Raw genomic sequence first — 24,960 nt, 5'->3', positions numbered from 1 at the left:
AATAATTATCTAAACATTCTTTATCACATATATGATCATAGTGAAAGAATCATAAATGTATCGACGAGAGAGTGCACGTTTTTCGCATGAAAATTATTATTTAAACTAAGTACTTCGTCGAACATGTTCGATCCGAAGAATCAGAGAATAATTACAATCATCATGTTTTGGAACTCTCTTAAAATGATAAACTAATAGTACCATTTATTTCATTTATCATTTGTTAATTGGCAGTTGTTACAGAATATCGCCTGTTATTATTTCTATTTCTTTTTTTTTTTTTGTTTTCTTTATTTCTCTTGTCAAGGATATCAGCGAAAATCGATAGCACGATTAACACAAACACGATATTACGATACATACGTACACATACACCAAATATAATAATTACATTCTTCATTTCTCGCATTATCAAACAAAGCTACGGATGAAACGTAATTATAATACGCTAAATAATATTTGTTTCCTTATATACGGTTACTTGTAAATTACTATATTTAATTAATTAATCAATTTTACTATCAACACGTTGACTGCCAAATGGATGAAGTTTTTCGCGTCTTATTCGTATATATATGCACGTAGAGGTAGTTACAAAAATATTTTAATAATTTATCCAATAACAAAAATTATTTTAATGAATTTTTTTTTAATACGAATTTTACTAATTTATAAAATACTTTAATTAATTTCGATCACAATGACAATCATGGCGTCATTACACCATGTCTACTTCCTATCACCAATGATTCCCATAACAGTCAACGTATTCTTTATGCATAAACGTACATTCCTGTTTAAAAATCTTGGAATATTTATTTCTAAAAAAAAAAAAATAAATATATTTAATATTAAATTATTAATTTCAATTTTGCAAGGTTTCTTTTATCAAAAAATTTTAATCATCTTATACTCCTATAAAATGTCAAGATTAATATTTATTAATAATTGTTTAATTTTTTTCAAAATTTTCAAATACACATGATAGATTTACACATGTAAGATTTTTTAACAAGATGTATCGTACAAAATACATAATTTTCGAAATTGTCTACAATCCACACAACATCATTTAATGATCACTATTTAATATACTGCATTATATTCCTTCTTCGAAAGTAATACAATAAGGGTATAGAAGATGTATAAATGAATAGAGAAAAAAAACGATAGAATAAGAGAGAGGTGTAATGTATTTTTGTTTCAGACGAGAAACGGCTATCGAATTGCGTATTGATTATATTAAAAAAAAAAATTATAAAGAATTATCTGGGATCGATTTTTGTTAATTCTTTGAAAATATTTATTCCTTTGCTAAAAATATAATCGTGTATCAACACTTTATAAAAAAAAAAAAATGACATATTCTATTTAAAAAAAAATGATTCTATTTAGAAATACAATTTTTTGTATTTTATTACTATATGTATAAATTTTGTTTTGCATCAGTATGTCAGTATAAGTTTTTATAACAAATTCGATGCATCCATTCGAACAGTTTCGTTTCCTTTCGTCCATTTACGAAGCATTTTTTTTTTTTTTTAAGATAGAGAAGAATTATGAAGGAATGGATTTAAGGGATAAATATTTTAATTCGAAGAGATACATATTTTTTTTTCTTTTTTACTCGGATTATACATTATGGATATTGGACTCCAACAAAATTCTTATAATACAAAATAAGAATATTCTGCTGATTGGCAGAATTATTGAAATCTCTGCATTTTTAATATATCAACGAATGCCCTCGATAACACTATATTTGCTACGTCGAGAAAATCATATACGTTTGTAAGAAGTCGTTTTAATTCTTTATGATACATATAATCACTATTCTCGTTTTAAGAGAAAAAATATTTATGGCTCGTAATTTGATTCTTTCAAGATTTCGACTTCGTTATATAGACTATGCATCTAAAAATTTAAATTACTATTGAAAGACATTACAAATTTTTGGAATATTATCACGTGTTTCGCAAAAATTTATATACATTACTAAGCAGTCTTGATAATTATTTTGAATTGATTTTTCGTAAAAAAAAAAATGTGAGTTTCGATATTCATTGATTCTAAAACTAAATAATATTCATTTCATTCAACATTATGAAAAAATATAAAACATTTAGAATAAAAAAAATTCTCTTCGATAAATAAAGAAATTAATAAAAGAAATATGATATTTCTTCTTCATTTTTATGTATATAAATTGAACTATTTACAAAATAGTTTTCATGTAAAAGAAAATCTTTCATCAAATTATTGCATCCCATCACATAAAATTCATACATCTAAACAAAAATCTTTTCCTGTTTATATAAATAATCGAAGTATATTAATATAAATTATTTTTAAATTATTTTTCTAAAATAATAAAATGTTTTTATTAATTATTATGGCAGAAATAATCCTTTATTACTAAACTGTAGATTTTTGTTAGAATATATATTTTACATACACGACTATATTCGATAAAAAAATATTTCATAAGCTTCTCAAAATTTTACAGATTTTCACTTAAAATGTAACTTTTATAATCTTTTTATATATTTTCTCTTTTTTCTCTCTCTCTTATATGATTAGTATGAATCTATATAAGCAGTCTCTATTTTAATACAAAAAATTAATATTTTTCTTTCATTTTATCTATTTTCACGTTAATCGTTATTGGTATATATAATATAATATACCATTTACGTAATATAAATAAATATTCGAAGTAATAGAATAATTTTGTTAATACGAAAAATTATAAAAAGTATATAAATACTTAAATAAATTAAAGAAATATAATTACATCTACTTTTTATAAGATGCTACGAATTATAATATATTATTATTTAATTAAAATTATTTAATAGAAATCAATTGACTGTTAGTATTATAAAATTTGTCAATTGGTTATTTTGTGAAAATTATTAAATATATATTAAAAATATATTAAAACATATATAATTTCTATAAGATAAATATATCTTTAAATAAATATTATAGTTTCAATTACGTAAAACATTCTACTATACATTCAAACAATTGTTTTTCTTTTTTCACACTTTAGAAAAAATTATTAATACATGAAATACAAACTTTAAATAAAGCACACGAAAACATATTGTTTCATATTATTTATAAGATAATTGCTATAAATAGTTATATATATAGTTATTTTGTCATTTTTTTCTTCTCTTTTTAATATCATGATTATTATCAACAACTTTCAAGTGAAAATCTTAAAAATTTGAGCCATATTTTAGCACGATTTTATGATTTTGCCGCATGCTTAGCAAAATGTGCGATAAAAATGTGAAACGGAAAAAAATTAAAAACACACAATAAAGTAAAAAATAATACAGAGAAAACCAAGTAGTAATAAAGAATACAAATAACTTAACTCTAAAATATATCGATTGCGCACACGTGATAAATGATTACTATAAATATTGTTTACTACAAACAATTATTCCTCTAATCGGTAATAATTAATCGATAAATAAATTCGATTACTTCTAAGACCTAGATTTCCTAAAACCTTTCTCTTTATAAAATAACTAAAAAAAATCATTCCTAAAATTCCGTTTTAAGAACTTAAATTCTCCACATATTGAAAGTGTAACATATGCTTTCAAGATTTTTGATCCTTTTTCAATGCCTACAAAAAAAAAAAATATATATATATATAAGAAAAAAACATACAATTATGGCTACTCGTTTCCCTCGACGTAGCAGTGAATAAACACAGCAAATCACAAAACATAATCACAGCACTTACGAGGACGAAAGTGACGATTATAAGCTTTGTACTAAATATCTCACGGCTAAATCTCCGAAAAGAGATCTTCGTCCGATCGAAAAGATCTCGTCGTTTTCCATTTGTACTAACAACAAACTCTAACGAGTTATGTATATGTATATATATTTATACTATTAATATATATATTTATATAATCTATGTAAACGAACAATCGATTTTTTTTCTCGATACTCTCTAATAAACACGAAAGAGAAACGTTTCAATCGATCGAAGAAAAAGATTAGAAGATAAATGTAAAAAAAAAAAAAAAGAAGACGAATATCAGAGATTTCGATCGAGTTCTCTAAGAGGAAACGTATAAATAAGGGCACGATGATTTATAGAAACTAACAGAGAAACGTGCACAGAAGGAAATTGTACTAAGAAACGGAGTCGAAGATCTTCATTGGAGGGTTTTAGTAGGAGGTTTCGCTTTTCATTTCACGTTGTACAAGATGGTCACAGTGAATATTTGCACCAATCCTTCTCACGAATTTCAATTTGAATTTCAATTCAGATTTTCTCGATCATTTTATCATTGATTATTAATTTTTTACTCGATATCGATTATAATTCAATAACATTATTCGATATGTTATACAACATAATTTGTATTTACGTTTGAACGGAATGTTCCTTAAGCCAAATATTTCAATCAATAATGATCGCTGACGATCTATTAGCTATTAAATTTTATAAGATTGAAAGGTAATTTAACCTTAATAATACCGTGATAAAAATAAAAAAAATATTTTGTAAATCAGTGCAATTACAGGACAGCACAATGAAAACCTTGTCTCCAAATATTAATTAAATAAAATGTGAGAATCGCAAATCGATGCTTTCCGATTCACGCAATAAGCGTATACTGCGTCTATTTATAATTGTTCTAACATATCCTCACCATCCACGATATACCAATAGCTTCTCCGTAAGATTGAACGGACAATTCTGCGGCACAGAAGATTTTATTTCGAAAAATTGTTCATCCCACGGATGATTACGGTGCTGATAATGAAACTATAATCCCAACTTTTTCTTTTTTTTTTTTTCTTTTCTTTTTCTTTTCGTTTATGCAACTAATTGATCACAATCCATCTTTGGCTCCTTCGGAATTTCTATTTTTTCCTTCCAAAGTTCCTTAAAATCGCCTGATTCACAGTATTACAATTATTCCAAATAGGATAAGAATTCAGATGAAGAAACGTGTCAAAAATATATATATACGATACGCTATTATTTATCCTTCCTAAATGTGATCTAGCTTGGTCTAAAGCTAAAGAAGAAGATTGTATCGAAAAAGATTTTCTGGAAGTTTTCGAAGATGTATCGATGCAAGAGTATTTACAATTTCGAAGTATCTAGAGCCAGTGAAATCTAACGCGCGATTAACGTGTAATCATCGATTATGATTCACACCGATTAGACGAGGAGAAATTCATTTGTTGCATAGATTAACAGAAACTGTTAAAAGAGTATCGAGTATTTTTAACTCGAAAAGCTTTCGAAGAGGACGAAGAACATATCTCGTGTATCTTGATGAACAGGATACGAAAATCAAAGAGAAGAAAATTACCTAAGTGTGATGAAACGAGATTCTGAATCGGTGTAAACAGAATCTTGTTTCTTTTTTTTTTGTTTTTTCTTTTTAAATTCTTGCTCATATACAATGCAAGAAATACGATTGTAATTTTATACACATCAATCGTAACAGGACAAAGATCCAATCAATATATTAGATTAGAATTTATATATGATCGAAGATTAACGATAAAGTAGATGATGAAACAGATTTCCACCACAACTGTTTTGCATCACAAATCAATTAAAATCCTTTGGATTTAAAGCATGATTATTTCTTTTGCAAAATATTTATATATTTATATATATATATATGCATAATACGTGGCACGTATAACGTAACGAAAATTAGGTATACTCTTCTGATGACATGTGTTTTTATATATCTCATCAATTTCGATATATCTTTTTTCTTTTTTCCTTCGTTTTTATATATAATTATAAAGAAGTTCTTTTGATTTATCGATATAACGATCGATAAAAATGAAAAATGAACTTAATGATCCATAAAGAAGAAAAAATCTGCGTGTTGCAAATTTTTATAAAAGTATACCTGTACTTTCGACGTACTATCAATTATGTTAATATGGGTGAGCTTCGTGTGAATGCAAATGTGGCGTACAGAGCACAAGAATACAATCATATTAATAGTAGATTGAATTCTTTTCTAATTCAAATTAAAGGTAAAAATATTTTTAAATCGTTCAACGATTTATTTGTTAAAAAAAGAAAAATATCCATATTTTTGTTAATATCGTAAAATACAATTTAATAATTGCAATTATTAAATTAAATATATTACAAACTTTTTATCTTCTTTCTAATAAAATGAAATTAGTTTAAAGAACAATTCTTTACATATGCCAATAGATAATTTCCAGAAGTTCATTAAATAAATAAAAATCCTAATAAAAGATTATTGTTTTATCATATAAATAACTTCAATCTCTACTCAATTTAAATGGAAGAAAAAATAATAAAGAGCATATATTATATATATTCTCTTAGGAGTTCGATGATATAAATTAAATTGAAAAAAAAAAATTATTTAAATATTTTACCGATTAGCAATAAATATAAAGTGAATTTTAAAATCAATTTGCAATCTTCCAGAGAAAAATTATTATTCACTCTTTTAACTATTAAAAAAAAAATGTTTTCAACAATCTGTCTCGATCTATACGCCATCTTTAACGAAGCTCAACCTTTTCTTTTTTTTTTTATCGATTGTTTTCCTCATAATATGACAAACTCATCGCATACAGAACCCATGAAAATTCCAAGAAAGCTCGGAACAGTCAGAATATAGTGAGAAGTAAACGGCTGTCTGTTCGCAATTCTTCGAAAGAATTTCCTCCAAATCCATGAAATCATATTACGAATGGCTTTCATGGAAAGCATGTCTCGACAGCGGATACAAAAAATAGAGACAAACGCGACGATTTCGATTAGACACATTTTTGTACAGAGACGAATAGCTTTGTGCTGAACATTTAATCGTATACAGGATGTTCGTATCACTAGTTCCTAGCGTATCTTTTATTTTTTTTTTCTTGGCATATTAGTCTTCTATTTATAAAGAAAAGTTATGATTTTGTTTTTAAACAAATTTAATGGAAAAATTATTATACGTATTTTCATGTACGATCACGTATGAGAAGAAACAGAATTAAATTCCAGTGAAAAAAGAAGTTACATTCAATCTCAAGACACAATTGGGTTACGTAAGACCGATACCATATGACAATTATTAAAGTTCAATAAGCTTCTAAAAGTAAGCTTCTTTCCAGAGTGAGTTATTATTCGATAACTCGTCGCATTATTCAATAAAGCTTCTTAACACAAGTATTCAATACTATTAAAGTATAAATACAAAGGAAATTTATTAAATTTACTACAACTTTTAGGGTCCATATCATTTTCATTTGATTTGAAAAAGAAAGCTAGGAACTAACAAGCTGAATATCCCTTTGCTAATCTCTATTCATAACCGTACGAATAAAAATGAAAGGCAATTGCTAGGTAATGCTATAAATATCAACTATCTAAAGTCTAAAAAATTGCCAAATTATCGATGAATGGTCGCGAATCGATTCGTTCATTTCGTTTGAATTTCGTCGAATTTCGTAATAAAAAGCTTATAACACTTTTCGTTATGCATCACGCGGACAAACACACAGCGGATTCTCGTTTGACAATGATATAAGGCAGTCGAAACAGAAATCGCTATGAAACTGTTCGAACCACAGACGGTGTTTCTTTTTTTCTTTTCTTTTTTTTTTTTTCTTTTTTTTTTTTTTTTGATTTTGCTTCATATATCTATGTACACAGAGGTCTCGTTTCGAAAAATTCTACGTGTGTGTAAAGTATGCGTGTGAGTATGTGTATTGTTTCCCATTTTTTTTTTTTTTTTCACTTAATTTCACGTACTCGACTCGAACGTCAGCGGATGTACACCCAATAATAACAGCCTTGCTCTTTTCAATTAAGAAGTTCCACCGAATATATCTAAAAAATTTTTGTACTGATAAATCAACTAATTAATATCTCTTTATTTCTCTTTTTTTCTTTTCTCTTTCTCTCTCTCTTTCTCTCTCTCTCTTTCTCTCTCTCTCTCTCAGTAATAATCATTTTAGAAAAAGTTTTTTAAAAATACCAAATCCGATGCGAGAAGATTCGAGAGAACGCGTTGTTCGATCGAAAATAGAATTGAAGATTTCCCCCTAACAAGGTGATTATAATATGATACATGTATTCTAAGATAACGCTCTTTAATAAAGCCGATCTTTACGTCTCGATCGGCCACTGAGAATCGAAAGCGCAATTTGTTCCCAGTTCGTACACTCTAAACTTTTTTTTTTTTTTTTCTTTTTTTCATATATTCGGATTTGCGGATAATGCTAGTTTATGCTAATCGACCCCGGTTACTTGCATCAAAAGTATATAAAGGGCAAGGCTGGCCCTAGGTACATCCATGCAATCCTCTACTCATCTGCGTTTTTTTTTCTTCGACCTGTTGCTCTTCTTCGTGCCGGGCACCGAGCTCGAGCCGTTCGTCGCACCCCTATCGGTGACTTCGCGGCCCGAATACTCTCCCTCGTTGTTCGTGAACACAACATTCGCGTTCAACTCGTCCGAGGAGCTCGAACGCTCCGGCACGATCTCCTGCTCCGAATCACTCCTCTTCTCGGTGTCCCGTTCCGGCTCCGAGGAATCTTCCTTCGTGAACACCGGGTCGACCAGCAACGACTCCACGCTCCAATTCTTCGAACCCCTTTCGTCCATCTCGCTTACAGTCTCCAGCTTCGAGATCTTCTCGCAACTTTTACTCGCGGACGATCCGTTAACCGATTTCGTTTCACGATCCGAGGTAGTAATCTCCAACGAATCGGAGATCAAATTGAGATCCAATTTTCTCTGAGATTTCTGCTCGACGTGTTCCTTTCGAGTCATCGTTTCCGCGACGGCCGTTGCCTTCTTCTTCACGATGAAACTCCACGACGATCCTTCCGTACTCTGATCGCAAGAATCATCCACGCTTCTCCCTGCCTCTTTCGATTGATGATCCCCCGTGGTCGAGGATTGAGACAATAAAGATTCGACGATCCGTTTTCGATGAGTTTTCCTCTCCTCGACGCTCGATTCCTCGACGATCGGATCGAGCTCGGCCTCCTTTCTCGCTTCCAAATCGGCGGAGGATACGTTTTTCTTTTTGACGATCGAGCTCCATGAAATCTCGGAACTCTGAACGGAAGACTCTTCGGGGTACGTCTCTAATACGCAACTCTTTTTGTCCAGACTCTTTCTCAACGAAGATTCGTGTATCTTCTTCTTCAAAGATTCTATCTTCTCCAGGATAGGCGAGACCTCGAACGAACTTTGCTTTACCTTGTCCTCCTCCATCTTCTTCTTCTTTTCTTCTTCTTGTTCCTTTTCTCCTCCTCCTCCTCCTCCTTCTTCTTTTTTTTTCTGTGTTTCCGGCTCGGCCACGGGAGATCCGCTCTTTTTCTTCACGACAGCGCTCCAGGAAAATTCAACCTCCTGCAAACTCGATTCCTTCCCGGTTTCCTCCACGGTTTTCACAGCCTCGATAAGGATCTCGGTGCTTTGCGCTTCCTTACCTTCGTTGTTCGCCTTTTTACTCTTTCTAGATTTTCTGGCGCGCGTCCCGCACACCTCGGGTCCGGCGAGGATTTTGCATTCGGATGCTGCGTCCGTCAATACGTCCATCTCGGCTTTTTGCATGGCATCAATGTCGATTATCTCGATTCCTGCCTGAGATCGTTTGGGGGCAACGTTCGAAGGTGAGGTTTTAACAGGACGAATCTTGGCTCGTTTCAACGGGCTAGGATTTTCGCTAGGCGGAATATCTTTCATACAGAGACCAACCTCCTCGGGTTCGTCTCTCCTCTCCGTACCCTTGCTCTTCCAACTCTCGACCGGTTTAAAGATGACAGTCACGTCGGCTGCCGACGTGTCACTCTCGATCACCACGATATCCTTCGACTTCTTCGAGCTCTTGATTCTCGACCCTTGTTGTTGTTGTTGTTGCTGCTCCGTCGAAATCTCGTGGGATCTTCTCGCCGCACTCCTTTCACGAGCCTCCTTAGATTTCTCGGGCAACAAAGCGTAAACGTCCGAATGGTGCACGTGTTCCAGATCATCGTCAGAAAATGTCAGCTTGCATCTTGCGCCGGTCGATTCGCTGTCGCTGCTACCCTTACTCGTTTCGAATCTCGCGTCCTCCTTGCAAGCTTTCTCAGGTGTCTCCACTTCCGACGAATGTATATACTCTATGTCATCGTCGGATATCGTGTTCTTGCTATTCTTCCTCTGCATAATGGGCGAAGAGCCCGCGCAACTTATCACATCCACGCATTTCTCACTGTCCATGCATTCGGCTTGCTGCAACTGGGATATCTCCGAACTCTGGATATGCTCGATATCCTCGTCAGATTGTACCGAGGTGCCATCCTTGTTGCAACAAGGCGCATCGACGATGTGATACTCGCTGCAACTGAAATCGTCGGTCGAGTCGGATGGTGGTGACTTGTACTTGTCCATTTCTTTGATCAACACGTCTACGTTAAGGGCAGACTTGAAATCTTCCGTCTTGTCCGTCTCCTCCGTTATGGAATCCAGCTCTATGATCGATTCCACGCGTTTAATCGAACCTTTGCTTTCCGTCGCGAGCTCGCCTGTCGTTGTCGTTTCTTTACCATGAACCGTGGAAGACTTGGATCTACCCTTAACCTTTCCACTTTCCTTCAACGATTCCTTGTGCTCAGAATGTTTGCCTTTCGCGTCTTCCATCTTCTCGCATCCCCTCTTCTTTCCGCAACTGCTGCTCCTCGATTCGCTGCAAGTATCCTCGATAACGATACTATCCTCGTGCTCCTTTAAAACGTATCTTTTGGTAGGCGTCTTAACGTCTGCCCGTTTCCCAGAACTTCCCGTACCGTTCCTCCCCGATTTCCTCGCAACTTTTTCATGCTCGCTAACTCTTTTGCTCTCCGCCCTGCAATGCGACGCCGAGGCGGTCTTCCGCCCTTGGGCCGCCTTATTCTCCATCAATACGACGCTATCCTCGTCGCAGCTGACCACGTATTGCGCCTCGGACACGTTTCTCTCGTGGGCATCTTCCCTCTTATTAAGTCTCTTGTACCAAGCTGTTTCCTTGGCAGCCTGAGTCATGGGGCTGCTAGGGATCTCACCTTGCTCCACGCAAAGGTTCAACCCGGTCGGCACATCCCGGAAAGCTTCTACCCTTTCGAAATCGATGGTAGAATTTCCGGGATTCGTGATGGATGCAATCTCGACGCATAAAGTTTTTCTCTCTTTCACCTCACATATGTTCTCGTCTGGCACACTGTCGATCGCCGGCTCGCTAGCTGAACGCATTTCCGCGCAGATTTTGGTGAGGTTACGCAGAGTTTGGCTCTCCGGCTCGAAATCACCGAGAGAGGCCGGGCCCTCTTCGGCGCACACGCTCCTAGGTGGTTCAGGCATGTGGCTCTCCTCCGAGGAATCGAACTCCTGACTCGAGTTAATGTCCTCCTCATCGGCCGACACGGTAATCACGGTGCCCAGAGGGTTGACGACTTTAGTTACCGGTTGACCCACCCTCTCAAATACCGATCGCCTCCCTAGTAACAGAAAAAGCCATTGGCAGGTATCAATATCGAGACACAATATCTCCTTTGTTTAATTTTGTTTTTTTTTTTTTTTTTTTATCTTTTTCTTCCTTCGTTTCTTTTGAACGATGAGATGCATCGCCTACCTAATTAGGTATGATTGACTCGACATAAAAAAGAAGGAGATCTCAAGTGACATATTCGAATAATTATGTATTCAAATGTTGCATCGTGAGGGAATGTAGCAGAATTACGGAGGAAAAACATGAGAGAAATAGAGAGAAATAAATATGTATATATATATATATATGTGTATGTGTGTATATATATATATATATTAATCGTGACTTCTAAGTAATAAGGCTGATAATTGTATTTCGAGTCGTCACACTGCACACCACAAAAACACAAACTTCACGTCGCAATATACGTATCGAGATCGAATAACGTACGTTGTAAAAAGAGCAAGTTCGAACAATTGCCTTCTTCGAACTATGAATGTGTGATTTTATTTTCGTTTCTTTTATTGGAATTTCAAAAGGAAAAAATATTCTTACAGGGTTAGTAGACTGATCGCAGCCTTTCAACTATTTACCTCGACTTAAAGGGTAGATGTTGATCAAATGTACTGCTGTTAGTGATTAGATGTAATATCATTAAAAGGGGAGGGGGGGAAACGGAGATACCTGCCTCTGGCCAGTTCTGTATCCACACAAACTTACAATCTATCATCCGTCACCAAATGCAGAAAGCATGAGCATTCGTATATCCGTATTTAAAAATACGTATTTTTAAAAAATTCTAAAATACACTTTTAAATTCGAGAGTGATAAAATTCTAGAATAAAATTTTATATTTTCCAATTTGTTTTTTTTTTTAAAAAGAAAATTATATAACAATCAGAATTTTCGAGGGGGGGAGAGAAATTAAAATTATTCACGATTGACTAACTGCATTTAGCAAGAAGATTTTCACGATTGTATAATAAGAACTTTGAGAATTTATCGAAATCGCGTATCAGGTATTCAAGAATATGCACGTTTCCATTATCCAATTCGTACGAAATGATTTTGTTAATCTTAAACATTGTCATAATATATATATATAAATTTCGCGAAGTATCGACAATATATGGGATATATCGGGATTCGTATTCCTCTACTTCAAAGCAAAGCATCACACTTTCTATGATTACTTACCTGGTGCACGATGCGGAGCTATTGATGTTTCCAGCATAGCTTCAGCCAGATCTTCTCTCAATTGATTTTCACCACCAACACCCGCATTTTCACTATCTAAGGGATCACCGTATGCCTCCATGAATCTTGGAGATTGCTCGTAACTACCTAAATACGAGAAATACCAATTTTATCTACGTGTAATTTTGAAATAAAATATTCATAATAAAACATTAAATAGTATCTTTTTTTATTTTCATTTGTAGATTATTTTTATGTTTAATATCTGTATAAAAGAATTTATATAGAATGTTTGAATATACATAAATAAATTAAAATGTATATATATATATATATGTAAAATTATAAATCTGCAAATGTGAAAAAAGAAATATTCAAATTGAAAAATATCTTATTAAATTTCGATCTTCGATGAATTTCTCTCTCAAATATATCAACAAAATAAATATGAAAATTTAGTACTTTAATACTTTTATGTATAAACTTACTTCCTGATCCATCGATAACGACAGGTACCAAAGATCTGGATGCAGCATGTGGCATATTGACTGGATTCGATCTCGCAGGACGAGATCCACCGGTTACGCCAATTTCAACAGCCTCAGCTTCGACAAGATTTACAGGAGCTCTACATTATAGTATATAATAGATTATATAAAATATATGTATTTAATAAATATATATATATTTTTTATATGTATTAAATATATGAAACTAACCCACTAGTTGCGTTGTAAGTCTTGAAAACAAATTGGGGGCCCATCCAAAGTCGTCTATGTGGGCCAGCGTGTGTTACAATTTCTACTTGACTCAACCAACGATCCTCTGCTAAATCACCATCTTGAATATCTTTTGGTATAGTATTGACACTCAGTAAAGAGCTAGACGTTGGTAAAGGTGGCACAATCTCTAAAGAATTCGGAGATCTTAAAAGGGGCCATTGACCTTTAGCTTCAACTTCTAATTCTATCATCGTATCGTCGCATACTTTTTCTTTTGGTATACCTAAAATATATCGTTATTAAATAATAATATGTAATGTATTAAAACTTATTAAAATTTGACTAATATAAATTAATCTTATTTACCTGCAACTGGTTTAGGTTCTAAATCATATTGTATCATATTTCCATGACACGCCATAATGAACAAAGAATCAACTGCTCTTTTCATAACTTTCACAGTAGATTCTCTTTGTGCATACATCCAAGCTCTTGGAGGTGCAAAACAAGCACATATTTTTAATGGTAATGTTCCACTATCATCCGAATATAATCGTTGTCGTTGCTGCGGCCTACTACGTAATATAAGAGTTAAATACGTTTATAAAATGCAACAATAATAAACTCGATAAATAATAATTAATGATTACCTCTGTTGAGCTTGACTGTTTACGTGATTTAACGACGATGGTTGTCGTATCTGTGCCAAGGGATGCAATACAGTTGGATGAGGGTATGGAGGAAGTCTTGGATTAGAGTATGGATAAATTGACAAAGGTAATTCTGTATGAGATACGGGAGAATGAGATCTAGTACCATCGTCCATTAAACCTGCACTTCTATGAAATCTTGAAAGTCTATTTACAACATGAGGTGTGGAATGAGTTCGTATTCCTACTGGTCCACCATATGGTGCAACAGGAAAAACATGAGTAGTACCCCGCACAGTCGAAATTGCCGCCCAACGAGTATCACTCGAAAAAACCATATCCTGTTTTACATAATATATATTTTCAATTTAAAATTATATATTTTCAATAATTTTTAAAATTATATCAAATTTAATTTATATACCTGCACTTTCGCAGTAGTATCTCCGCGGTGCAGTATATATAAATGATGTACTGCTGCCAAAGTGGGACCACCTGGATGTGGTTGAATTCTAAATACATGAAAATCATGCCCTCTTTTGTCAGCGGTCATTAACAACGCACCGCTTAAATCAAAAGTCATGGCAACGATTGCATCGCTATGGGCAGTAAAATGAGCAATGACAGTCTCTATATTCGCATCATCTAACTCTTTTTCCTCTTTTGCAGCTTGAAGATCTAATATCGTAATTACTCCTGGTTGGGTTACATCACTGCCCGTATTATTAATAACTACTGGTGATACTGAATTACCAGTTAAACTTGATGCAACTGTTTCTCCCAAACCACGCAAACCTTTTCCTAAAGATTTTGCTGCATACAGAACAGTTGCTGTATAACTTTGAACTCCTTCACCTTCACAACCACCACTACTTCTTTTTACAGGTAATAATTTTTTTTCACTAAAAATATTTTTTATTAAAACAAAACATAACAAACATAATTTTAATATCTTATTATTTTCAAGATTGTTACCTGTAAGCAAGCCAGCGCGATCCTAAAGCAATAGGATTTGGATTTGGACCAGGACTGGCATAACAGGTAGTAACTGTTAATACATCTTCCAATGTTCGAGCATCGAACACCGCAATTTTCTCTAAAAACGTTACGACTATAGATCGTTTATTTGCCAAAATGTCACAAACAGGATTTTTAAATTTAATGCTTTTTGTTTGTTCCCCAGTTTTCAATGAAATAAAACTAATATTGCAAAATTGTGGGCCAGGTCCAGCTGAATCGCATATTGCTACCATGGGTCGTTTCAATTCAAATAAATCAACATGTTCATCATCAGTCTTTGGATTTGGTAAAATTCTTAAAGTGCGGACAACTCCTTGTCGCCATGATAAAACTTCAGTTGCTTCTCCTGTTGCTGCTATCAACCATACCTATATTCAATAAAAAATATTAAAATAATATTTCACATATATTTTTATACTTAACATAATTTTTAATATGACATTACAATATAAGATAACATTATTTTATTTATACTCTATATATTTATATGAGATTTGTAACAAAAAATTGAAATCTTAGATATTCAAAATTCAAAACTTAAATATATAAATTCTTTTATATCATCAAACTTCAAATATCATATTATTATCTCTGCAAACTACATGTACCTTGTTATTTTGATAATGAATGTGCTTGTTTACATATTATGCCTCCTAGATAAAATAAGATTCAAGTCATTCATAAACACAGACACAGTTTTAAAGCTACTATGAGAACAGTGTTCTATAATTAGAAATAATATAATAAATCTATAAAATCTTTTCACATTTAACATCTAATATATTTTACTTAATACTTAAATTGAAAATAACTATTTAACATACTATATTTATACATATTTCTATATATTCTTTTAAGTTTATTTATTTTTTTACAAAATTATTTAAGTTACAAATAATTTTTATAAAAAACAAAAAAAATTATGAAATTATCTTAATACACAAAAATTTTTCAATGCACAAGTAATATAACTACTTAATGAAAAAAAAAATAATTAAATAAGATCAAACCTGAACTCCAGTTGTATAACCAAGCACCAATAATAAAGGTGGTGTATTAGAGCCTTCATTGTAATCTGGATACAAGGCAGGATCATTAATGTCTGCATACTCAAACCGTGCCCATGAAATAGACTCTTTGTTTTCAGAATTTGGTGTGCCTGTATAAGCCTATATTAAACAATATAATAAAAAACTTTAATAGTTAATATAAAAAGTTATCAGAAGAACATTTTAATATACCAACCTGTGGAACAATATCATTAATTATTCCTGCAACACTATCTATAATTGAACGATCAACTATTGGCTGAGGTGACACAATTTGAACTCCTTTATGTACACCACGCCTTGGAGAGTCTGCAGACATTTTTTCTTCCCAAACAAAATATTTTTACCTATAAATAATGAATAATGTTATTTATATATTATTATTTTTGTTAATTTATATTTTAATTTACATCAAACAAAATTTTTAAAAATTTTTATTTTCTTTTTTTCTTAATGATTAAATAATAATAAAAATTTATTTATATATTTTGATTATATAAAAATTTTTATATATTTATTATATTCATTAATATAAAAATATAATATAAAAACAAATATGTAAATAAATGTACCTGATTTTATTATAATAACTTTATATTAATTTAAATAATATAAATTCGCAATAAATCATTACCTAGAATAATATTACTTAAAAATAATTTAAAATAAATTTATAAATACATGTAAATCACAATAATATATTAATATAAAATAGATATTTTTAATGTAATAATTAATCAAAAAAAAAAAATAAAAATAAATAAAAAAATACGTATGTAAAAAATCTGTATATATTACATATTAAAAATTAATTTACAAATATAGTATCAAATGTACATAAAATATATATTTTTATTAATAACTATACAATAAAAAATTAAGTGAAAAATTAATAATTAATTATATCATTATTTATACAACCAAATTTACGAAATATTATCTGTATATCTGATAATACGAAAATGAGTAATAGAAAAGTAGTGGGAGAATCTATTTTGCCTGTTAAAGAATATTACACAATCCACTACAGCTGTTCGTCGTATACATTTAGGAAAAATTAATAAAAAGCAAACACAAATATCAAAACGAAAAATGAAATGAAAATCTGAATGATTATCATCAGAATGATATGAATATATTAAAAATGAAACATATAAATTAACATTTTGATATATTAAAACAGCGACCCTGACATTTCGTCGAACAAAGGGGTAGAAGGCAGTTTTTCCACAACAAAACTAACGCTTCTCTCTGACGTTGTTATCATTTATCTTATGAAAAAATATCTACGTTTTAATAGTTTTTTTAATTAATAGAAAACATAATCTTCAATTTACCTCGCCATAAAATTGTATTTTCATACTGGGAAGCTCGCCATCTCTGAGACGACCTTCTACTGCGTCATTCTATGAGTGACTGATACAACTACAACACAACCAGAAAATAGTGATGTCACCCCGCCCGCGAAACGTCAATCTTTATGTTGGAAATATTTAAGCGCGTCGGTAGTATTCTTTCTTGCGATAGATTGTCTAATTTATTGGCTGTTTCGACGCGCCGACGGGGATGTTCCAAAAGATCGTTCGTTAAAAGGTATCACGTATCATAACTACGGCAACGGTCTGTTTCGTAGGAAATACGAAAACAATAATCAGCTGATTCAGATAAGGAAATGGTAGGAAAGGAGGGGAGAACAAGAGAAAAGTGAAAAACGAACTCTGGCATTTATGTTTAAAACATATGTTAATGACATAATCAAAATTAAAATTAAATTTTATTTGTATTGTTGATGTTAAATGTGTTCGTAAAGTGTGTAAATTGATAATTATATGATTAATTAACCTTTCATTTTAATAAGTTAAAGTTATAAAACTAAATAGTCCTAAATTGATTTCAAGATTTTTATATATTTTTTTTTATTTTTATTTTTATATAAAATATAAACTATAAGAATTCATTTAACATAATGAAATATTGAAAGAATTATTATATGTTTAACAAATAAATTAAATATATAATATAAAACAAAAATAACTTTTACTTATTATTATATTGGTAGCACTGTATTAATTTGTGTTTTAACCATAGTTTTAACGTATTCGAGAAGTTACGATATTATGATATTTAAATGTGATAAAATGAATCTTACTGAGTTTTTTCTTAATATATATTTTAAAGTTTTAATTAAATATTAAACAATATTGCAAAATATAATATTATTATTAATAAAAAACATATTATAAACTTATATACATTTTAAATAAAAAACTTTCATTAAAGGAAATTATAAATATAATATCAATCAATATATTGTTTCCAACAAAGTGTATTAATTATTGTTATGAAAATTGCCATAAAAATATAATAGTGCGTTCGTAAATTTCAACCACTTGATAGTAGCGTCATCTACAATCGAACTTCAGTATTATTTAAATTGGCATGTAAGTAACGTCGAAGTTTTTTTATTTAGAAAATAATAAAAAATCTTACATGTAATCAAATATATATTTAAATAAAATAATTTTTTTGTATGTATTTAATGTGACAAAAATTATATAAAATATTTAATTTATTATATAAAATAAAAAGTTAATAAATAATATTTAAGTGGATCTCTTCAAATTTATTTAAAAAATTTTCTAAATATATAAATATTATAAATTTAAATGCTTAAAAATTTATTATTTCTAATTATAAATTTTTATTTAAAAAAATATACAATTTCAATAGTATTTGCAATAAACTTATTTAAAATAATTTATAATTTATGACTTATAAAAAGTAAATATTATTTGTAAAGTATTTACAATAAACATATCTATGTTTCGAACTATTTTATAATTATGATATTATGTATGAAATAGAAGTAAATTTAATAAGAATGAATGTTTTTCTTGTTTTATGTAGAAATATGATAAAATATTAAAATCAACGTAATAATTTAAAAAAAAATGTAAATTTTAGTGATATATATTATAATTAATATAATAATAATATTATTATTAATATATTATTAATTATTATTAAATTAAATTAATTATTAAATTATTACTAACAATAATATATTAAATAAAATATAATCATTGATCAAAATAAAATATCAAATCAAATGAAAAAAAATTAAATATATTGTACTTAAGGTAATGAAATATGTGATAATAATTAACTTAAATATTGAAAAAAATTATTTTATTTTATTTTTATTATAATATTATTATATTTTTATTATTATATTTTTAATTATTATATTTTTGCAACAAAATGGAAAAAAGTTTAATTTTTGTTGTCATAAAATTACTCAGAATTAATCAAATACTCCCGTAACATATAAAATATGTTATGTTATGCATATTTATCTACCTATTATTGAAATAAAAAGAAAAAAATTGTTTCAATTATTCCATAATCGATTTAATTTATATATAATATAACTATTAATTTTATATCTTTTGACAGAAGCATTAATGTAAATAAATTTATCATTCAACTATTCATGCGGCTCGATAAATCATACTATCTTATGAAACATAATACCAATATATGTTGCTATAATTACAGAATTCGGTATAAGATTAATATTTCATGTCAATGTATAGGAAATTCCTACCGTGAAATCCTTGATCCTTTAGCGCATTGTAATTATCTGTGCGTGTATTTGTGTAGCGGGAAACTAACTTAATCGGTAGAGTTTGCGTGTCCTCCATGTCACCGATGTCCCCGTACAATAAATCGGAAGGCAATGGTCTTCCGACTTCGAAATATACGGTTTCAGTCTCCCTTTGTACTTTGTTCGAAATAGATCAAGATCATAATTGAATTTTAATATCACCAAAAATAAAATATTAAATTTAAAAAAAATTATATTAAATATATTAAATATTATATATATTATATATTATATATATAATATATTAAATATTAAATATTAAATATAAAATATTAATTTTAAATTGAATTTTAAATCGAAATTTGATATACGTATTGTAGAAACATGATGAGGCGAAAAAAGGTATTACATTTTCGTTTGAATTCTATTCTTTTAATCATTTTTAATTATTATAAATTACAATTAATTTTTTAATTTTTTAATTAAATTAAATTTTTAATTTTTTAACTATATTATGTTAATAAACTATATTACAATTATTTAAATTTTAAATTTTCCACATAATTTTTTTAAATTATTCTAAAATTACTTTTATTATTTTTGAAATTTTATGATAAACTTGATAACTTATTTTACATATTAAAAATTTCAATAATTAATTTTTTAGGGTGGTTTAGGCTCTACAAGAAAAATGGCCAAAAAAACAACACCGACGGCATTACAAACTGAAATTTCTAACAACGAAGAATGGGAGAAACTTCTCACAAAAACAGGTTTAATAGGTAAATATAAATATCTATTTAAAATTAGAATTTTTTTCCTTTTTTTAAAATTTTTGAAGCTTTATATATAAAATTTTTAATAAACTTTTTTAGTGGTTGATATATATTCAGAATGGAGTGGACCTTGCACAGGAATGGTAAGCACTCTCAAAAAAATTAAAATGGAAATTGGAGGAGATGCCTTAAGTTATGCCACGGTAATTTCTAATTGTAAATTATTAATTTATAAGTAAAAATAAATAATTATTACTATATATTATTACAAATCTAGGCAAAATGTGATTATATTACGGACTTAGAACGTTTTCAAGGAAAAAGTGAGCCAACGTGGATGTTCATACGCGTAAGTTTAATAGCATAATTGATTAGAGAACATGTATTATCAAAATAATTTTTGTAGAATGGTCGGATGATAAACCTTATATTTGGTGCTCAATGCCCACAGTTATTAAAAGTATTAACGATAGAATTGCAACGAGTACAAAGTGGCGAAGAACATGAGTATAATTATATATTTAATTAAAGTGCATTATTATTTACATAAAAAATAAGAATGAATAATTTAATTTTAATAACAAAAAAACTATTAGAAATTATATTACTTATTTAAAAAGAAATTATTTCATAATATATATATTAAAACAATATAATATTCAGTTCTTTGATGTATATATATATAGGTTTTCCTTAGATATATCGGAAAGAAGTCCGGAAGAAATAAAACGATTAAAAATTATTGAAGAAACTAAAATAGCTAAAGAAGCTGAAAAAAAGTCACGAAAAGGTTTTATAAGATAATTATAGAAAATATAGCATGTAAAATTATCTCGCACAATTTAAATAAAATACACAAATATTTATATTAATTTCTATTTAATTTGAATTTTTTTTATTTAGAACTTAATTTCTAATTTTTATTTTTTATTAATTTTTTAATTATTTAAATTTATTAATTTTAATAATAAAATTTTAAATTAATTTTTATAGATAAAATCATAGAAATACAAAATGGTTTGTTATATATGTTTTATTAAAATAATTAAAATTTAATAAATAAATTGATATATTTATTTGCTGAATTCGTTGTAATAACACTAATGATATATGATTTTCGCATATATTTAATAGAAGCTGAAGCAAAAGCACGATATGAAGCCGAAATGCTGCATTTAACCACTGTTCTGAGCAATGAAACTTGCCTTTTACTTTATCCATGGGTTTTTAAAGATGAAGAAGGTCGTAAAAGAGATAAAAAATCAAGTCCACCATATATAGAATTAGTTGAAGAAATATTATCAGAAAATTATACTATAGAACAAGAAATTCGAAAACGTCTTAATGATGATATTCTGGCTACGATATTTAATGAAGTAATACATCAATATATCATTAAAAAAATTTTATTATAAATGAATGATATAAAAAGTTATATAAATAATATTCAAAATTAAATAATTTTACAGTCTGATTACATATTATCACCAAATGCTAAACAACTGCTTTTAGATGGAAAATGTATGTTCATGCGATTAAGAATTAACGAAACGAAAACAGAAATTGATATTCATAAATATTTGTTGAATCTTTTATTTGGAAAACCGGAATTACCTAATAAGGAAACTATTGTTAGCGAAGAATAGTATGTGAATATATATAATAGCTAAATAAAATTATTATTCATTTAAAACATGCTTATCAATATATTTCATAATAAAATTTTAAAATTGATAATTCTAATTTAAAAGGATTAATTAATTTTCCTTTGTTTATAGTTACGCTGGTCGACATCGCCCTGCTTATATAACAAACGAAAATGAAAATGAAATTTTTCCAATTGTATGGACACCACCAAACTGTCAAAATAAAACAATTGTTTTTCGCACAATTTTTCCTACATATATTATCAACACATATCCCGTAAGTTTTAAATTTTAATATTTATAAAAAAATAAATATCATATATAAATATATATAAATATTTAAAATTCAAAGTATGAAGATAAAACTGCAAAGGTACCTATAGTGCTATTCAAATACGACTATACAAGAAAGAACGAGCTAAAAATGGTTTTACAAGAATTTGAAGATGAAGTAGTTAATTTTGGCATTTTTGAATCTGATAAACCACCAGAAGCAAAACTTATAGCAAAGAGCATTATAGATTTTGAATTGAATACGAAAGAAAGAACAGGGTATTAAGAAAGATTAGAAAAATATTTTTTAAAAGAATATATATATTTGTTAATATTATTAAGCATATGAATTTAATTTTTAGATATGAAACATTTGTATGCGTCGTAAAAAAAGTAGGATGTGAAGCATTTTTAGGATTTGCTGGTATTGGACCCTATCATGTAAGTGAAAATCCAGAAAAAGGTATAGAGGAATCAAAGTTATACTTTCCGAATGTTATTTTTTCTGAAGAAATATCAGATGATGAAGAAAAACCAGAAGAAAATTCGGAAGAAAACAAAAATGAGATAATATGAAATTCAATTGTCATTTAATATAATTTAATATTATAGCGACTTTCAACTTTATAATTAATAAAAAGTGAAGGAATTAATAATATATAAAGACATTATTAGGAAGCCAACATTTATTTTCCAGCCACCTCAACTTAGCATATAAAAAAATGAAATAGACAAAATGCCTAAATATTATAAGTCATGTTAAGGGTATGGTACAATAAATGATGGCAAATAAACAAAATTTATTTCTTATAACCGCAGCTTCGCCTACGTCCTCTTGCTCTTTCAAACTTTCGTCCTTTAGAGCGTACTAATGGTTTTGTATGAGAATGTGGTACACCAGGTGCAGGTCCAAAGTGTTTCACTGCTTCGCGAGCTTTACGACGACCTTGCATTAAAACTGTTCGTTTTCCTGTAGGTGCACGTAATGCTAATTGATCAAAACTAATCAATTCACCTCCAGCTTTTAATATACGAGCTCTAGCTCTTTCAGTAATACGTAAAGCACAAACCTATAAAAAAATTATTATATAAAATAACAAATTAATAAATGAAAAAAATTAAATAATTAAAATTAAATAATAAAAATTAAAATAATTAAAATTATTTTAAATAATTTGAGAATAAAAATTATTGTTATTATTACATACTGTAAGTTTAGGAATTTCAAAAATCCTAGCATCATCTGTTACTGTGCCAACAATTACAGCAATAGCATTTTCTCGTCCAGGTTTTTTCATAAACCTTACTATACGTGCAAGAGATATTGGAGGACGGTGTATCTTGCTCATAAAAAGTCTCTTGAGGATGATTTTATTAAACTTAGAATTTGTACGTCTTGCCAGAAAACGGTAAAGCTATAACAAAATTAAGAATTATATATTAATATAATTATACTAATAATTTTCATTAAATAATCACAAAAATATTTTTATTATTTTATTTTTTTATCAAAAATAAAAAAATTAAAATAAAAATTATAAAAAACATATGGATAAATAAAAAATTTTGATAAATTAAAATAGAAATATAAAATTGATAAATTTTTCATTATTAAAATGCAATGATATAATTTCTTAATATAAAATAAAGTTTTACAAACTATTATAAAACTTTTACTAATATTGTATTGTATCAACTAGTATAATCGTCTTTTATATAAAATATAAAGACGGAATAGGAAAGTTGACTAAATTTTTTCTAGCGAACATCAAAATTGGTTCAGTCTATAATAGAACTGACACAGAGTGCAGTTCGCAAAATAACTTTATTTGCGAATCTTTTTTAAAATCTCACGTGTTTATGACAACAACATAATAATTGCTTCAATTAAAATATATAATCTATTTATAATACAAGTCAGAATTTAAAATTATTTTTTGAGAAAAAATAAAAATAAAAATAACTTAAAATTAAAAATATAATAGAAAAGAGATATTTGAAAATTTAAATATTAAAATACTTACTTTAACGAGAAGTCGCAAGTAGACATCTTGCGATTTAGGTTCTGTACGCCGAACCTTCCTATCGTGTTTATGATTTATATCAATACCCTGTAAAGGAAATAATTTTTGTTAATTTTTTTTAACATTTTTAAAATTTGATTAAAAATTTCATTCATTTTAATTGACACAGATGGACCAAATCTCTATTGATTTTATAAATATATCGATGTTATTGAAACATCCTACCATTTTGATAAACCGGAAAAGAAACGGCCAACCACATATGCAGGTTAGATAGAGATTTGTAAAAACGGATATAAAAGAGGGCGCTATCAATGAATAAAGTTGATACAAAACAAATACAAATTATGAAAACTACATTTTGATTAAGTTAAATATATAAATTTGTTTTAAATTATATTGCATTTATATATAGCAATATAACATGTTGCTATGCAAAAATAAATTTAATAATAAAAATTATTTTTATTCACTATATAGATTTTGATTGAC

General features: G+C 28.8%; 3 protein-coding genes across 7 annotated transcripts; 1 reads left to right on the top strand and 2 right to left on the bottom strand.

The window, feature by feature from the left end:
• Positions 1-7,465: 7,465 nt before the first annotated feature.
• On the bottom strand, positions 7,466-17,610 carry LOC409039. Of its 2 annotated transcripts, none has more exons than XM_392567.7 (11): positions 17,480-17,610; positions 16,339-16,489; positions 16,104-16,262; positions 15,049-15,461; positions 14,498-14,975; positions 14,074-14,414; positions 13,790-13,998; positions 13,421-13,706; positions 13,190-13,329; positions 12,702-12,848; positions 7,466-11,514 (listed from the first exon to the last, which is right to left on the bottom strand). In XM_392567.7, the coding sequence occupies exons 2-11, from the start codon at positions 16,459-16,461 to the stop codon at positions 8,357-8,359; spliced, it is 5,454 nt and encodes a 1,817-aa protein (XP_392567.4). In that variant the 5' UTR covers positions 16,462-16,489; positions 17,480-17,610; the 3' UTR covers positions 7,466-8,356. The 2 variants fall into 2 exon arrangements, with proteins under 2 accessions (XP_392567.4, XP_006561188.2); XM_006561125.3 differs by having other exon boundaries at positions 13,790-13,995.
• Positions 17,605-23,243, top strand: LOC409038. Of its 4 annotated transcripts, none has more exons than XM_006561127.3 (11): positions 17,605-17,735; positions 20,417-20,531; positions 20,625-20,728; positions 20,803-20,874; positions 20,932-21,032; positions 21,212-21,315; positions 21,660-21,901; positions 21,995-22,170; positions 22,304-22,448; positions 22,524-22,723; positions 22,807-23,243. In XM_006561127.3, exons 2-11 carry the CDS (start codon positions 20,441-20,443, stop codon positions 23,018-23,020), a joined length of 1,449 nt encoding a protein of 482 aa, XP_006561190.1. In that variant the 5' UTR covers positions 17,605-17,735; positions 20,417-20,440; the 3' UTR covers positions 23,021-23,243. The 4 variants fall into 4 exon arrangements, with proteins under 4 accessions (XP_006561190.1, XP_392566.4, XP_006561191.1 ...); XM_392566.7 differs by lacking the exon at positions 17,605-17,735 and adding an exon at positions 18,424-18,583; XM_006561128.3 differs by lacking the exon at positions 17,605-17,735 and adding an exon at positions 19,264-19,282.
• Positions 23,113-24,814, bottom strand: LOC102654426 (60S ribosomal protein L18). Its single transcript, XM_006561129.3, has 4 exons — positions 24,694-24,814; positions 24,469-24,555; positions 23,653-23,859; positions 23,113-23,514 (listed from the first exon to the last, which is right to left on the bottom strand). Exons 1-4 carry the CDS (start codon positions 24,694-24,696, stop codon positions 23,245-23,247), a joined length of 567 nt encoding a protein of 188 aa, XP_006561192.1. The 5' UTR covers positions 24,697-24,814; the 3' UTR covers positions 23,113-23,244.
• Between the last annotated feature and the right edge of the window lie 146 nt (positions 24,815-24,960).

The sequence above is a fragment of the Apis mellifera genome, linkage group LG2 (assembly GCF_003254395.2).
Source record: "Apis mellifera strain DH4 linkage group LG2, Amel_HAv3.1, whole genome shotgun sequence".
Taxonomy (NCBI): domain Eukaryota; kingdom Metazoa; phylum Arthropoda; class Insecta; order Hymenoptera; family Apidae; genus Apis; species Apis mellifera.
The sequence above is the reverse complement of the archived record's forward strand: the minus strand, read 5'-3'. Positions and strand labels throughout refer to the sequence as shown.

Bases quoted from the DNA above. Each gene is read 5' to 3' on its own strand.
- LOC409038 (XM_006561126.3), top strand. The intron at 21,033-21,211 runs GTATAATTATAT...ATATATATATAG, and splicing joins CAAAGTGGCGAAGAACATGA to GTTTTCCTTAGATATATCGG. The intron at 22,724-22,806 runs GTATTAAGAAAG...TTTAATTTTTAG, and splicing joins AATACGAAAGAAAGAACAGG to ATATGAAACATTTGTATGCG.
- LOC102654426 (XM_006561129.3), bottom strand. The intron at 23,860-24,468 runs GTAAGTATTTTA...ATTTTGTTATAG, and splicing joins ACTTGCGACTTCTCGTTAAA to CTTTACCGTTTTCTGGCAAG. The intron at 23,515-23,652 runs GTATGTAATAAT...ATTTTTTTATAG, and splicing joins TTGAAATTCCTAAACTTACA to GTTTGTGCTTTACGTATTAC.
- LOC409039 (XM_392567.7), bottom strand. From the start codon at position 16,461: ATGTCTGCAGACTCTCCAAGGCGTGGTGTACATAAAGGAGTTCAAATT. The intron at 14,415-14,497 runs GTATATAAATTA...TATGTAAAACAG, and splicing joins ATACTACTGCGAAAGTGCAG to GATATGGTTTTTTCGAGTGA. The intron at 13,330-13,420 runs GTTAGTTTCATA...ACTATAATGTAG, and splicing joins ACTTACAACGCAACTAGTGG to AGCTCCTGTAAATCTTGTCG.